General features: G+C 40.0%; 1 protein-coding gene across 3 annotated transcripts in view; it reads left to right on the plus strand.

The window, feature by feature from the left end:
• Nucleotides 1-16,132, plus strand: part of ARHGEF7 (Rho guanine nucleotide exchange factor 7) — an 86,161-nt gene that overhangs the window by 37,461 nt on the left and 32,568 nt on the right. For all 3 annotated transcript variants that reach the window (XM_035114324.2, XM_035114322.2, XM_035114325.2), the window contains 7 exons: nt 272-366; nt 1,927-2,022; nt 2,701-2,823; nt 10,144-10,282; nt 12,823-12,882; nt 14,419-14,565; nt 14,783-14,869. In XM_035114324.2, the coding sequence (XP_034970215.2) occupies nt 272-366; nt 1,927-2,022; nt 2,701-2,823; nt 10,144-10,282; nt 12,823-12,882; nt 14,419-14,565; nt 14,783-14,869 (747 nt within the window). The remainder of the gene's footprint in view (nt 1-271; nt 367-1,926; nt 2,023-2,700; nt 2,824-10,143; nt 10,283-12,822; nt 12,883-14,418; nt 14,566-14,782; nt 14,870-16,132) is intronic.

Below are 16,132 nucleotides of genomic sequence, written 5' to 3' on the forward strand. Positions count from 1 at the left end.
TACGCAACATTCTTTTCCAATCCTACTCTGGGGATGCTGAGGATTAAACCTGCAAAGTGTTCTGCTACAGCCCTTTCCTACCATTTTGAACCTTTAAAAACGTGCTTTTTTTTTACTACGCTAATTGCTTTTTTTAAAATCACGTGCACACTTCTTCCTCTCCTATTTATAGTCAACCTATAGAAAACAATATTGATGTCTTGACATTTTGGTTTCCTCCTCTCTGTAGTTTTAACACGACAGTCACAGGCTTTTTAAAAATGTATTCTAGGTGCTACAAAACATTCTAGAAACAGAAAATGAATATGCTAAGGAGCTACAGACCATGCTTTCTAGCTACCTACGACCCTTACAAGCTAGTGAAAAGTAAGTACATCTTGCCGTTGAAAAACCTTATTTGAGCCAGCATGCATCTTAAGGGCCTTCCATTATGGGCAGTGTAAGTTGCTTAAAACCTGCTCTGCGAGCCTATGGCGAAGGGCAGGCAATAAATTCAAAAAGCATTAATAATAATAGGGCTTATGGATGAAAGGGAACCTGATTTTTAGTTTGTTAGAGGTGTATATTATGGGAATTAGACTTTAGTTCTTATTTACTATGTGTATGTGGGTTGTTTGACCCTTTAATTCTCTTTCCTGTTAAAAACTACCAAAGACACCCTCTTTTAAAGTTTGAAGAATATGTAACTTTTACCTGATGTACTTGCAGTTACAGTGTGAAAATATATATACAGTGCAGGTGGATATATTTTTTTAGTTGATAAAGCACCTTACATAGATTAAACTGTTACAGACGAACGAACATTTACAGACTGACTGATAGTCTGAGGCAGAGAGCAACATTACATAGCCTGCTGCTCTACCTGTTGAGAATCGCAATAAATAACAAGATGAAAGATTTTTTAAAAAAATTATTAAAAGATGATCCGAAAAGAACTCCCTCAAGAGAATCAAATATTTTTGTCTTAAGACAGTCTTTAAAAGAATACCCCCCCCCAATTTTTTTTAAAAATAATTCCAGTAGCACCTTAAAGACCAACTAAGTATAAGCTTTCTAGGTACTGTATGAGTTTTTGGTGTGTCTACAAACTTCTTCAGATACTCTGAAGCAGAGATCCCTACAACTTTATAACTGTTGATGACTGTTAATGATGGCAGTTGGTTCCACAGGTAAGGGCAAGGGATTTTTAAAGGGACAGGTGACCAAAATTAGCTTTATCATGTATAATGGGACATGAATCCAATATCTCTATTCAGACCAGGTCTCTCCATAGCTTTTAGTTTGGTCATGAGTTGTAACTCAGCAACTTCTCCTTCAAGTGTATTTCTAAAATTATTTTGCAATAAGACAGCTACTTCATAATAAATAACAAGATGGAAGATTAAAAAAATATTTAATTAAAAGATGATCCAAAAAGAACTCCCTTAAAAGAATCAAGTTGTTGAGAATCGCGAGACTGTTAATAACTGAACCAACTGCCACAGTGTATCACACCACAAGATTCTACAACGGCTGTCAAACATTATTCTGCTCTGGCAAGCTCCCTATGCAAATTAGCCCCAGAGAAGACCCCCCCCGTTCCCCACCTCCCCAGCATCTGGTCCAACCCCCTGCAATGCAGGAATATGCAGTGAAGCTGGCTATGGGGGGGACACTGTCAATCAGAGCGTATGGAAACCATCTTCTGGGATGTATATAGTGGGAAAGAGCTCTGGCCTGTCTCCCTGCCTCTCTAGCTTCCTGAGCCCCCAAATGGGAAGTTGGAGGAAGGGGGGAGGTCTGTGATGTCAGGGGTGCATGCGAAAGGAGAGTGATTTTGTGCCTCCTATATTGGAAGCCAGTCTCGGCCATATAAGCAACACCAAAAATGATGTGGACTATTTTTCGTGCAAGTGCTTAATTTTCTTTTTTTCTTTTTGGCTCCAGGTTAAACTCTACAGATACTTCATATTTAATGGGAAACCTAGAAGAAATCAGTTCTTTCCAGCAAATGCTTGTACAGTCTTTAGAAGAATGCACCAAGTATGTACAATCCAATCTAGTAGAACTGTTTATGTTTAACTGTTTAGAATGACACCTGGCATCTATAGACATTTGTAGCCCACACGTTGATGTAAATCTGTAAATCTTGCAGTTCAGTTGCAAAGTATGAACAAATAATGGGAGTGACTTCTCCCCCCCCCCAAATGAAAGTACTATGCAAAAAAACCTACAACAACCAGTAGTTTTATGTAATGTGATAAAGGATATTAAAGCAGGTGATTTTTATTCTTTATCTTAAAAAAATACGCTTTCCAGCAGTAAACATTCTTGAAGTAAATCATTTCAAAACATTAAAGTTGGTGCAGCTGTAACAATTTTGACTCCTCAGTTAGGGAGTCGGCTACTGCTTCTAGCTTCATTCTCTTCATCACTGAGTTATCTCTCCTCCTCCTTGTTTGTCATGCTTATGGGCATTCGGCACAAAAGCAACGGCATCGATTGATAAAATATAGAAGACATCGCATCCCAAGTAACAGCAACGCATAATGAGCTATCAAACATATAACAACTTTACAACAATTTCCCCAACACTAGACTCCCAAAGCTACACTTGGTCTTTGAGGTTGCTAAAACAAATGTCCCAGGTGTATTTGGAATGCATTGTGCATTAAGCTTCAGAACATTTAAAAAAATTACATTTACATTGCTTTCTTTCAGGTTGCCTGAAACTCAGCAGCGGGTTGGTGGTTGCTTCCTAAATCTGATGCCACAAATGAAAAATTTATACCTTGCGTACTGTGCCAACCACCCGTCGGCAGTAACCGTCCTCACAGAACACAGGTATGTGCCTGAAGAGCAAGAAAACCTTGTAAATTTAACTTGATTTTTCCTTCTACTTTTTAATGGTGTTTTGCAAACAAATTGAGGTGTTTTATCAGGCACAAGACCGAAGGTGAAGGGGCAGCAGATGTGAGCGTCAGTTTTGAAATCAGCTTCTTTTAGTGGAGGATTTGAAAAATAAGCATTGCTAGATTGATTTCAATATAATTTGGGGCTCGTTCACACTTCCACTTAGAATCATAGGCTTGGAAGGGTCCACAAGGATCATCCAGTCCAACCCCCTGCAATGCAGGAATCTTTTGCCCAACATGAGGTTCAACCCCACAACCCTGAGATTAAGAATCTCATACTCTGCCAGCTGAGCTAAGTGTGCATCACTTGTCCTGTAGTTTGTAGGCATGAGTCAAAGCAGTTTAGCCTTTGCCGCACCACTTCTTCCCGGAAAACATGGTCTTTATTGCTAAATTGGAACAAATGTCAGTCCAGAGAAAACCCAGTTGACATTTGCTTGTATTTAGTGGTAAACGGCAGGTTTCCTTAGAGGAAAGAGGCAGAAGTGTGGTTGAGTCCTTACTCCTGAGGGTGTGTGCACAGGTTTGCAACCTTACAAGTCCTGTAATGCTATTCATATTTAGTTCAGTGCCTTAAATAAATCAAATACTTTTTATTCAGGCACATGAGAAAGGCTTTCTTATTCCGGCAGGCATTTTAAGGTGGTGTTTGTTTAACTGGCCAGTTCCACAATGAATTCTTATTGTTTTAATCTCTTGTGTGGTTTGTTTTTATATACATCACGTAGAAATGCTAAAGATTCAGGAGTCCATAAAATGCCTTAACTAATTTTGTTCATTGGATGTGTGAGATAACAGTTACAGAGGTAGTTCAGGCATATGTCTTACACAGAACGGGAACAGACCAAATGCTGGAAGCCTGGCATCCAGCGCCTCTTGTCCCAATATCAATTACAAGATCTTCAGGTGACCATGAAGGTGGATAAGAGGCACTTAAGAGACTGTCTCTTTAGTTCTGATGCAGAAAGGGTTCCCACTTATCAAAACGGAGCGTGCCTGAGTCAGATACCTGACAAAGCTCCCACTTGCCGTACTAAGAATCGCTTTTACAGAACTTCGATTCCAATTGATGCCCTCGGTGGTGTTGGATGGACAGTACGGCAAAGTTCATTACGAAGAGAGACTCGTGTCTGTGTGGACAACCCTGCGTCGAGGACCTGTGCCATTATTTATTGCAGTGCCCGTTATATATAGACCCAAGAGACCGATTTATAAAAACCCCTGTTTACGAATGGAACACATTTGAATAGGGTGGAAAGGGTGAAATGGCTGCTTAGTGACAACGACGACTTTGTTACTTATAAAGTAGCACTCTATGCGCTGGCAGCTAAGAAGATGAAGGAACCAGACAAAATAGCGGTCAACTGCAAAGGGGATTCAGATATTTAATTTGGCACATCTTACCTGAGAATCTTCTGCTATTCTATTCTCTTTAATGCAACAAATTATTTTAGTAGCCATGACCGTGGTTTTATTGTATGTCTGTGCCCGATGATTTTTATGGTTATTGTTGTTGTTGTTGTTGTTTTCTTTTTGTTATCCTTCTGAATGATGCCATGGCCTATGGCTAGTGCAATAAAAAGTTCGATTGGAAAATTGGATAGCTTGGTTCTAAGTCGGGGATAAGCAACCTGAGACCCTTGAAATGATGTGGGGCTCCAGCTTCAGCTAGTGTGGCCAGTGGCCAGGGATGATGGGTGGTGTAGTCCAGCAACATCTGGAGGGCCACTTAGGTTTCCCACCCCTGCCCTACATGAACTAGACTAGGTAGTTTCCGACACTTGCACATTCCCTCCTTTTCCTCCACTTAAGCACTTTGAACAGTGCATTGTTAATCTATGGAACTCACTGCTCCAAGATAATGATGGTGGTCACTCACTTGTATGGCTTTTAAAGGGGATCCGATGAATTCCTGGATGATGGAGCTATCCCTGGCTGTTGTCCATGACGACTATATATGGAACCTCCATGTCTAGGGGCAGTTTCCCCTTGAATGCCAGCTGCTAGGGAAACAACAGCAGGCAAGAGCTATTGCATTCAAGATCTGGTTGGCCATTTTGGGAAGCAGAATGCAGACTAGGTGCAACTTTGGTCCGATCAATCCGAGTTGTTTCTGTTCTTAGGCAATTTATTTTAAAAAATTTATTTTAAAAAGTACCATATTAAAAGTTGGAGTATCTGAACATGGCTAGGATTTTCTGTTTCAATTATGTTTGCTTAATGCATTAAAACTGAAATTAAACCATTGTGCTTTTGGAATGGTGTTGTGATCGAATGGCTGAATGTTGGGTGGAATGTTACTATAAGTAAAAGTAATTTTGCACAGCCAATGGAAAAACATGAATCTTTCTGAGGGTTCCAGGCTAACGCTAGCACCTATGGTAGCAATCTTTATAATATTTTCCGGTGTGTTTAATTCTGTGGCTGGGAGCACAGTGTTGACACTTCCTAATATATATTTTTTTACTTCGTTTTCAAAAGACGCACAGTGGTTGAGTGTATTGAAGCTTTGGCTACATTCCTAAGGTTCAGGGGTTCAAGTTCCACTCAGTGTTGTTATCAAGGGCTGTGTCAAGCCTGCTGTGGGATTGATTGAATCTGATTGTGCTTTGAGTATAATAGACAGTAGAAACTAGCTTGTCACAGAAGTGCTTTCATTTAAAACAAATATATTTTAATATAAAATTTGAGGTCTACCTCCCTAGCCTTGGTCAGATGAATAGGGTTTCCTTTTTCTGATACCCGATGTTTTGAAATGATTATCTATGGACCAATAGGGCCATTAATTGATGCAGCTTATAATTACAATATTTTAGGCTTGGAAGGAATGTGGACATTTCCGTCCATCGTCAGTCCTTACTGCTTATTCAGAAACCTGTAGTTAGCCACATATCAAAGTAACCTGACTATTTCTCACTTTGGGAGTTCTTAACACCCTCTAGCAGGATTGTCACTTGGTTTAAAGCAATCTTAGATCTTTATTTTAAAATGTTTTTGTTTTTATTACCTTGCATTTCCATAAAATGAGCAAGCCAATTCAAATGTATGAATTTAGTTGGTTGAGTTTAATTACATACAAATAAAACAAAACATTTGAAGAAGTTCAGACAAGGAAAACAACAGGGTTCCCTTGTTATTTAGATTATGCAGGCAACATATTAGCAGGAGGCCTTCTGTTCCTCTAGGGAGGAGGAGAAATGCTGCTTCTATGCTGATGCCTGCCATGCACAATGTTTGTAAATTATTGTACATAAAAATATTTATAGTTATGGTGCAAATGTAACCTTAGATGAGGTAAAGTGATCAGAATCAGGCTGTAGAATCATAGATTCTTTCCCCAGAGATGGGGAACCTGTAGCCCTCCAGATGTTGGACTCCAGTTCCCATTGGCCCCAGCCGACAAGGCCAGTGGTCAAGAATAATGGGAGTTGTAGTGCAGCAACATCTGGAGGGCTTACAAGTTCCTCATCCCTATTTTGGACATTTCCCTGCCTTCCCTCTTTTGCACTTCGCCATGAATTTGACCCAAGGAAATATCATTAAGAGCGGATCTGCTTTAGCGTTAACTATGATTAATGTCATAAGCCTTAACCACTATGGAGAAAAGCATTGTCGGGAAATTTGCATATGAGGTGGAGAGCTACAGCTTACTCTAAGGTTACCAGATTTTTTTTTCAATGAATCCGAGGACACTTTTCAATTTCAATGGGTTTTGTATGGGGACTGATTTGTAAATCCGGGGACAACTGGTAACCTTAGCTTACTCTGCCCCCTTAACCATAGTTAAGGGTTACACCTCCATCAGTCTTACTGATGCAACCTCAGTTAAATCTTTACCAAAGGCAGAAAAGTTTTAAAGCAAAGGCAAGAATACTTTCTGCGGAGGCAAGTGGAAGCAATCTTTTTCCAGCATTAACCCAAATGAGGGAGCAGATTATTAAAAAAAAAAAAGCCTACAACCAACCACAACATCCAGACTTCTCTGCATGCTTCAGGCTAAAAAAATGCATCTGTAGAACTGGAGCAAGGCTTTAAGCCACTTTTTCTTTTTCTTCTAAAGTACAGTTTAACAGAGTGTTAGAAGATCTTGTAGCTGGAACCTAATTTGAAATTACTTTATTGCATTTTTTAACAGATTTTGAAATGTGAAGCTTAAATAGCATTTATGGAAGATAATGGGGGCATGGAATACAGATAAGCATCTGAGTCAGAGAACCTTTTGTCCCTCCTCCACTTCGCTTCAAAAAAAGGCTGCTAACATAGAGGGTGATGTCATACTTGAAGCAACAGCCCAAGAATAAGGCATTCTATCTAGAAATGCTGCACTAGAGACAGTAAAAAGCTTAGAGTCATTCAGTGAGCCAAGGATTTAGTGGAGGGTTTTCAGCATGCATTGTCTATGTGACATATTTAGACCTTTCAGCAGTGAGAGTTCATGTTCTGTCTACTATAGACAGAAATTGGAAGTGTAAGTTGCAGTTTTAAATGTTTCTTTTTCCATTTGTTTGTTCATTTAATGCTAAGAGTTTTCCTACTGTTCACATGGTTGTAGGTGCTTTGAGGTTTTTAAAGATACTCTTCCTAGGTTTTTTTAGTGATTTTACATGTTAAAAATGTTGTTGGTTTGGATCCTTTTAGAGGCAAATTGCAAATTCTATTTTAATAACTTACTAACCTAGGAGACTTCACGAAGCATGGATGATAAAAACAGTCAGTTCTTAGGACTATCTTTGTTGGAGAGGTTTCAAAAATTCTTTGATACCCAAATTTTGTAAATGTATGCTAGCCTCGTAATAATATTTATGCTCATTTATTTTACATACCAAATCTGTTTGGGATAGATTTAAGATTTTAATAATAGGCCTATTTGTTTCTTGGCTAAACTACTATCTCTTGCATATCTCATTTTGTTTCTTCCCTGTGTACTGCTTTAGCTAAATATGGAGTGGATTCATTGTGCAATATTCAGCAGCATTTAGACAAAAGTGCATGTTATAAAAACTTAGTGTCTTTGTTAAAACAGCTGTGATCTTGAACTAACCAGACTGATTTGTAGATGTAATGGTTTTTGAAGGAAATAAATTAACTATGCATAGTCTTTAAATAGTTCACCATTAATGGCAGTTTTTTTTTAAAAAAGAAAAGTTCTTTGTTGCTCAGAACACTATTTAAAATATTCTATTTTTAAGTGCTTGGCTAGTTGATCCTATCTGATGTAGTGAGTTGTAGCTAAAGCAAGGGCTGTGTTATGTTTGAATATACACGGACTCTTGAATATCAAAACTGTTGCTGCTCTGTGTACTTCACATATTGTATATTGCGTATGTACATACAGCCTTCTGTCAAGTACATGTCCATGAACATATTGGTGGTGTTGTGGACCATTTTTATGGTCTTGGGGATTTGGTTTAAACACAAAATGAGGAAACTTTATATTACTCCTGAAATCAAAACCATATTTTCCTAAAGTGTTGTGGTAGCAGGAAGGTGTTGCAGCTAGCCTTGGACTTTCTTGGCAATGAGAATGTTCAGTGGGAAGGACCCATTTGACTCTTCAGTGTATGGATGGGGAAAGGTCATTTCAGACTTACAGAATCATAGATTTGTCAAGTTGGGAGGGACTCCAAAGGTCATCTAGCCCAACCCCCTAAAATGCAGGAATCTTACAGCTCTTACTATCAAGAAAATCTTCCTGATGTTTAGTTGGGTTCTTCTTTCTTGTAACTTGAATCCATTGGTTTGAGTTCTACCCTCCAGAGCAGGAGAAAACAAGCATGCTCCCTCTTCCATGTGACGGCCCTTAAGATATTTGAAGATATCTATCATGTCTCCAGTCTCTTCTTTTCCAGGCTAAACATACTCAGCTCCCTCAACCATTCATCATAAGGCTTGGTTTCCAGACCCTTGATCATCTTGGTCGCCCTCCTCTGCACACATTTCAACATCTCAACATCCTTCTTAAATTGTGGTGCCCAGAACTGGACATAGTACTCCAGGTGTGGCCTGGCCAAGGCAGAATAGAATGGTACTATGACTTCCCTTGATCTGGACACCATACTTCTGTTGATGTAGCCTAGAGTAGCATTAGCTTTTTTTGCTGCTGCATCACACTGTTGACTCATGTTAAGCTTGTGTTCTACTAAGATCTTGCAAGGAATCATAAGAGAACCTAGCAGAGGAAAGTTTCGGGGATTCCACTTGTTGGATTGTTAAGTAGAGCATGACAATAGTTAAATGCAACATTACAGATGTGTAGGTAGGCTAGACTTCCTTTTAGAGGAATGTTGTGACTTAATGCTGAAAAGGGTGTTTGTTGATGGTGGGTGGGCCTACATACAATGCTTTCTTGACATTCTCTCAGTTGTGCTAAAGTGGATTAAATTGCTGTGGGAGATTTGAGGCTATACAAATGCAACTGCGATGGTGGTTCTTAAAAATGTATTTGTGTTTCTTCTTTTTATTTGTGTTTCTTCTGTAAAATTTTCAATAATCTATTGATAATTTAACTTTGTGTTTAGTGTATTTATATATTTAAATTAACTTTAACCCTTCTACATTAACATGTTGTCCTGAGTATACCTTAACTTTAAACAATAACAATAAAATAACAAATTAAACAAAATTATAGCATAAAATACAATAAATTAATTAAAAACAGTAGATGAAAAAACAGCATTAAAGGAACCAGATCTTGAAAATACCTATGATTAGACTAAAGAAACTTTCAATGCCTGCTTAAAGGCCAGTATGTTCATTTCACAGTGTGGCTTGTTATTATTTTGGTAGTGGGATTTTCCCCTGATGCTTTTGCCCTATGCAGGTTTGCTTGGGTTTAAGCGCCATTGAACAACATAGTGCTTAATTCAAAGTACATGAGCAAAGGGTTTGAACTGTTAATTTTCTTGGACGTTAGCTCTCGTCATCAGTATGAATAATACGTTTAACATCACCTGAAATACTTGATTATTTATAGTGCTGGGAGCCCTAATTTTAGCTCTAAATTGATGCATTCTTTTCAACTGGGATTCAGAGAGAATTAAAGCTAAGCTTGAAGAACTGGTTTTCCATCAAAAAAATACAAGTAAGATTAGGCTTGTTCATCTTTTATTTTATGAGGAAGCTTAGCCCTTTCTCAGAAAATGAAAAGCAGGCTATTGCTGAAGAAGTGAAATGATTTGTTTCTCTCTGGTTTGGCTGATTTTACTTCTTTGCTTTTGTTTTAACTTTAACTTCTTTTTTTAATGAACAGTGAAGAGCTGGGAGAATTCATGGAGATGAAAGGAGCCAACAGCCCTGGGATTCTTGTATTGACCACAGGCCTGAGCAAACCTTTTATGCGCCTGGATAAATATCCCACGTTGCTCAAAGAGCTTGAAAGACACATGGAGGTATATCTCAGCAGCATTAAAATTCTAGTTTAATGATGTTTGATAATGATGACCTTAAAGGCACATTTCAGGAATGATGAGTTCTAAAGGACATTACTATGCTCTCATTCTTCTGATGTAAAGGAAGTAATAGTAGTCTGGAAGGATCAACTCCATTAGAGTTCTGGGGTTGTGTTTTCAAAGACAAAAATAAGATGCCCTGATCCTAAAACTGTGGCTTGCTCTGGCCTATAGTATGAGTATATTGCCACATTTTATATGCACCTGTTGCTTTTTTATTACTCCAGTCTCCCAAGAGACACTTGTGGATGTCTCAGACAAGATGGGTATTTAACAGCAGTGCTGTAATGGTAAATCTCGAAGTGCAAGAGGTCATAATGATGACCCCCATGGAAAGTCCAAAATGCAAGGAGCTGTTCTGATCGTACCTGCACAACCACATCAGGATTGGCTATAGCAGCCTTAGAATAGTGAGCTGACCTCATTCTCTGATTCCCTCTATTCTAATTTGTCACAAACAGTAGTAAAACCTGAAAGTCTTGATATCAGCCCATTCATTTGCTGGAGCAAGACACTCCCAACAGATGATGTCATCGCGCATACTCTGAAAAAAGTCCCACAGCTGCACTTCCTTGCATCCCCCCCCCACTGTTGCGCAACTGCCTTGTTTGTGCTTCTCACATATGAATCTTGGCTGTCAAGCTTCGTTGGAGGCCTTTTCTGACATTCCTTTGGAGTTTTGCATATGTGTTTTTCTCGGCACTCTTGGCTTACCATGAAACCTACATTGGCATAATTGTTTAATTTTATCATTTGGGAACTGCCCCCCCCCCCACCGGTTCTTTGGCTATTTAACTGCTGTTCAACAGTGGTACAAATTCACAGTAATCCGACTTGTAGGCTTGGTCCTTATTACCAAAACTAGTTTAACATACAGTCATACCTCGGTTTAAGTACGCTTAGGTTTGAGTACTTTCAGTTTAAGTACTCCGCGGACCCATCTGGAACGGATTAATCCCCTTTCCATTATTTTCAATGGGAAAGTTCGCTTCAGTTTAAGTACGTTTCAGGTCAAGTACAGACTTCCGTAACCAATTGTGTACTTAAACCGAGGCACCACTACAGTGGTGCCTCACTAGACGAATTTAATTCGTTCCATGGGTCTTTTCTTATAACGAAAAATTCGTCTAGCGAATCCCATAGGAATGCATTGAATTTTTTTTGAATTTTTTTTTGCCCATAGGAACGCATTAATTGAATTTCAATGCATTCCTATGGGAAAGCGCGATTTGCTAGACGAATTTTTCATAAAACGAATTCGTCTAGCGAGGCAACCTCTGCTCGAAAAATCCTTTCATTAAGCGGAAATTTCGTTAAGCAGGGCATTCGTTAAGCGAGGCACCACTGTATTTGGTTTGACAACGTCGTATAGAGTTGGGATGAAAGGTTAGTTTCAATGTTAAATTATGATGAGACATAGAATTTTTTGTTGCAAGGGTCAAACATATTTTGATTAGCTTTAGGGCTGGAACAAAATTCCTTTTCCTCTTTACATCCAGTAGCAGCCAATGGAACTGTGCTGCTCTCCTGTCTACTGAATATGTCAGTAGACAAGAGGGAGAGGGGCAAGGCATCGAGAGCTTAGTATGGTGTAGGCACAGTATGGACGCAGTGCCTGGAACATTGGGCTGGTTCTGCCACAGCGCCTGCACCATACTGAGCTCCAGCTGCCTTGCCTTTTCCCTTTTTGGTAAGTGACCCAGCATGTTCAGAAGGCAGAAGAGCAGGGCAGTCCCACCAGCTGCTACTGTTACATCTCCATTAGTAATTCAACTTATTCTTAAATTGTGCACTAGGGAAATCTTGCTCAAATTGTATTTATAATAAAGGTTAAAGGTAAACGACCCCCAGGACAGTTAAGTCCAGTCAAAGGCGACTATGGGGTTGTGGTGCTCATCTCGCTTTCAGGCCGAGGGAGCCAGCGTTTGTCCCCAGACAGCTTTCCGTGTCATGTGGCCAGCATGACTAAACCGCTACTGGCGCAACAGGACACCGTGACGAGTGCCAGAGTGCACGGAAATGCCGTTTACCTTCCCTCTGCAGTGATACCTATTTATCTACTTGCACTGGCTTGCTTTCGAACTGCTAGGTTGGCAGCTGGGACAGAGCAACGGGAGCTCACCCCATCACACAGATTTGAACTGCTGACCGTCCGACCAGCAATCCCACGAGGCTCAGTGGTTTAGACCACAGCACCACCTGTGTCCCCTAGGTATTTATAGAGAAGTGAGTGAAGGATACAAATTTATGGTTAGTCCATCAGGCGAAGTGTCACCAGGCCAGTGGGAGGGAATGGGCTTATTTAAAATAAAATTTGTTCTCTAGATCGATCTGGCCTTTAAAGCGGCGTAGATGTGAGAAATCTATCTTAACATTTGATTTATATATAATGCCAGAAGAATGTGTAAAGCTTGAATATAATGTAAAGTAAATTTTGTTCCTTTCATATTGCATATAAGTATCTTTTAACATTCTTTTAGGATTATCATCAAGACCGGCCTGACATTCAGAAATCCATGACAGCTTTCAAAAATCTTTCTGTAAGTTACGTAGGTGATAGATGGCAACATACTAGTCTAAACATCATACAAAATAGCGTATCAAAGTCACAAGAGCACTTTGCGTGGGTACCATGCGGGAACTATTTAAAGATGAATCGCTATGGAAGAATTTTTTAAAATATGGTTCCAGTGGAAACTCTGGTCTGGGTTCAAGGGACAGACAGTTCATAGGATAAAAGAGGAGTCACATGGTACTACATGAAAGACCATGACTCAAACCTTTGCATATAGAAATCTGTCTGAGTGAATTCAAGGACTATAAATCCATATAAGGATAAGGAGTGTGCAGCCATCTCTACCCAGTACAACAGATTGCTTTTCACCAAGGGAAAGGATGCTGGCACAAGGTTCCCTGGCCCCATAGTTGGCATAAAGATTCACACTTCCCTATTGAACCTCTCAGGCCCAATCTAAACATAAAGCTGGTGCTGCATAAAAGCACCCATGTTGGTCCACATAGCCAGCTTCCTGTTTGATTGTGTGATGTTAGGCTGCCTACACATCATTCTTCCCATAGATCTCTGGCATGCCAACAGAATTTAAATGTGAACCTGGTCATTCAGAATGCAGAACTAGCAGGTGCTTTCCCTGTTTAAATTGGATATACTCCTCCTGTGCAAATGCTTAATGTAGTGAAGTAGTTGGAGGCAGGCAAATTTGAGAAAGTGTTCTGCAGTTGAGGTTTACAGGGGGGGGGAAGAAGTGTGCTGAAACTCTTAACAAAATTATTTGTGCTTGAAGTTTCTTGAGCTGCTTCTTTTGTTTAGGATGTTTCACACATTTCACACAACCTTATATGGCAATAAATGTCCTATATAAAGTAATCCTTGGGCGATAATTGATTGTGTTCTCTAGTTTACTAAGCACAGTGAATGAAAGGATATATCTAGCCCTTTGTAAAACATTTCAGTTGTTAAAAGAGGACAAAAAGAATTGGTAAGAAGTCAAACCAAGTGTTGGAATATTTTGTGTAGAAACAGCTTAAAAATGAAACGCTTGAAATGTCAGACTAGGACAGTTAAGTCATTATAACTGATTATACTTTAGTAATATTTTTTCAAGTGCCTATAGGAGCTATATGTTATACATACATGAAACAGTTGAGACAACCCCTACCCATAGCTTGCAATCTTAATGACACCTTGAGGAAAGGTAAGCGATGGACATTAAGGGATTTTTTTTAAAAAAAAAAAGTCAAGGGAAAACAAAACCGTTTGGTAACCAGCTGTCCCACTACTGTTGAGGTGCCTCAAGTTTCTATTTTGGCTTCAAGTATAGAATAGCCTTTAAAGCAGCAATGATGCAACGCATAGCCGTCTTAAGTAAAAAAAAAAGGGTAGTTGGGATTTGGTGGTCTGGAGAGGTCGTGATGCAGTTACATCTTGTGAGTGTCTCTCCTCTTCTACAGCCACATCAAATGAAAAGATCCAGGCATGGTACTGAGCAACTGTTGTCTCTGGGCTATTTCAGTTGTGCTTGCATCCTGGCTCATAGTATTTTCTCCTGGTCCAACAGGCACAGTGTCAAGAAGTACGGAAAAGAAAGGAGCTTGAACTCCAAATACTAACGGAAGCTATCCGCTGCTGGGAAGGAGAGGACATTAAAACACTTGGAAATGTTATTTACATGTCACAAGTCATGATTCAGTGTGCTGGAAGTGAGGTAACGCAGCTCCGTTTAAAAGAAAACCCGAAGTGGTTGCCCCCCCGCCCCCCGGATAATCTTGTTTTTAAAAAATGCCTGACATGCCTTAATATTACTAAAGTAACGACACATACCAGTGTTTGCGATCACAATATGGCATATGATATTTTGTTTTGTCACTTAATTGTAACTTTGTATTTTAATGATTCCCCTTATCCTTTTTTTTCCAAACAAGGAAAAGAACGAAAGATACCTTCTTCTCTTTCCTAACATATTGCTCATGTTGTCCGCCAGTCCTAGAATGAGTGGATTTATCTATCAGGTAAAACAACTTTTAGTATAACTTTTTCTGCATACTATGTTTATGTAATCTTTAGCTTTTGGAACATTTGTATCATATCCTCTGACTGATCCTGTAAGGCAGAAGTGGGCAACATTATTCCTGAAGGCCAAAATGAACCTCTAGGACTCCCCCCCCCCCAACATCATGCCCCCTCACCACGCCTTCTTGCCACCCTCAAGTACTTTTGTGTGGCTCAGATGTGGCCTTGAATTGCAATAATGCCTCTCGCTGCGCTGGAGATATATATGTTTGTGGAAATGGCTGACCTTTGTGTGACTGGAATGAACTCTACCGTACAGCAGCAAGAGTCACTTATTGGTTTGTTTGATTGTTAAATTTCTATACCGCCCTTCACCTGAAGTTTACAGGGCGGTTTGCAGTATAAAAACACCCAAAAGTGCCATAATAGCAAACGAAAACAACACATCCCCACAGTTTAAAATGCTATAGAATTGTTTGTAGCAATGGATAATTCAACAACGAGACGGGAGACAAGGCTGAGTTCCCCAAAGGCCAACCCCTGGCGGAGCTCGGGAGCCTGTATTTGTTGACAGCAACTTTGACAGCTAATGATTAACTTGTAATGCAGCTTCCAACCAATTACAGAGTGCAGCCTCATGCATAGTAATGTTCAGGTACATGTCACTTCCTGCCAACATCCCCAAAATTTCCGCCATGAAGGAAGTGATGAACTGCACATCCCACACATCATGTACCTATCACATGCCTGCTCTTTAAACATCCCCCTCCTCTCTATCTTGTGACCCTCAGTACTTTTCCAAGGCTCTACCTGCTCCCACTGTTTCTCCCTAACCCAAGTTTGACGCATCCTGGTCTTCTCCTGTCAAGCCTGCTTCAGCCAGATCTATCCCAATCTTTCCAGATCCACCAAGCCTCACCCAGTACAACTGACCTATGCCTTCACCTCCTGTCCTGTCACTGTACTGGCTTGCCAGTATTACACTTCCTAATCCTAGAGGACCGGCGGGTGTGCCACGCCATTTTCTAAATCAACCCCACAATTGTTTAATTAGCCAAAGGCCTGGGAGAAGAGGAATACTTTTGCTTAGCACCTCTAGATAGGTAACGAAGACGCCAGGCAAGCCTTCCTGGGCAGAGCATTCCACAAGCAGGGATCCACTGCAGAAAAGGCCTGTTCTCGTGTTGCTGCCCTCTCGTGGAGGAGGCGCACCCCCTTTTTTCTGCTTCGACCTCCAACCACCATGAACATACAACCTCTGT

Source organism: Zootoca vivipara, chromosome 4, assembly GCF_963506605.1.
Source record: "Zootoca vivipara chromosome 4, rZooViv1.1, whole genome shotgun sequence".
Taxonomy (NCBI): Eukaryota; Metazoa; Chordata; class Lepidosauria; order Squamata; family Lacertidae; genus Zootoca; species Zootoca vivipara.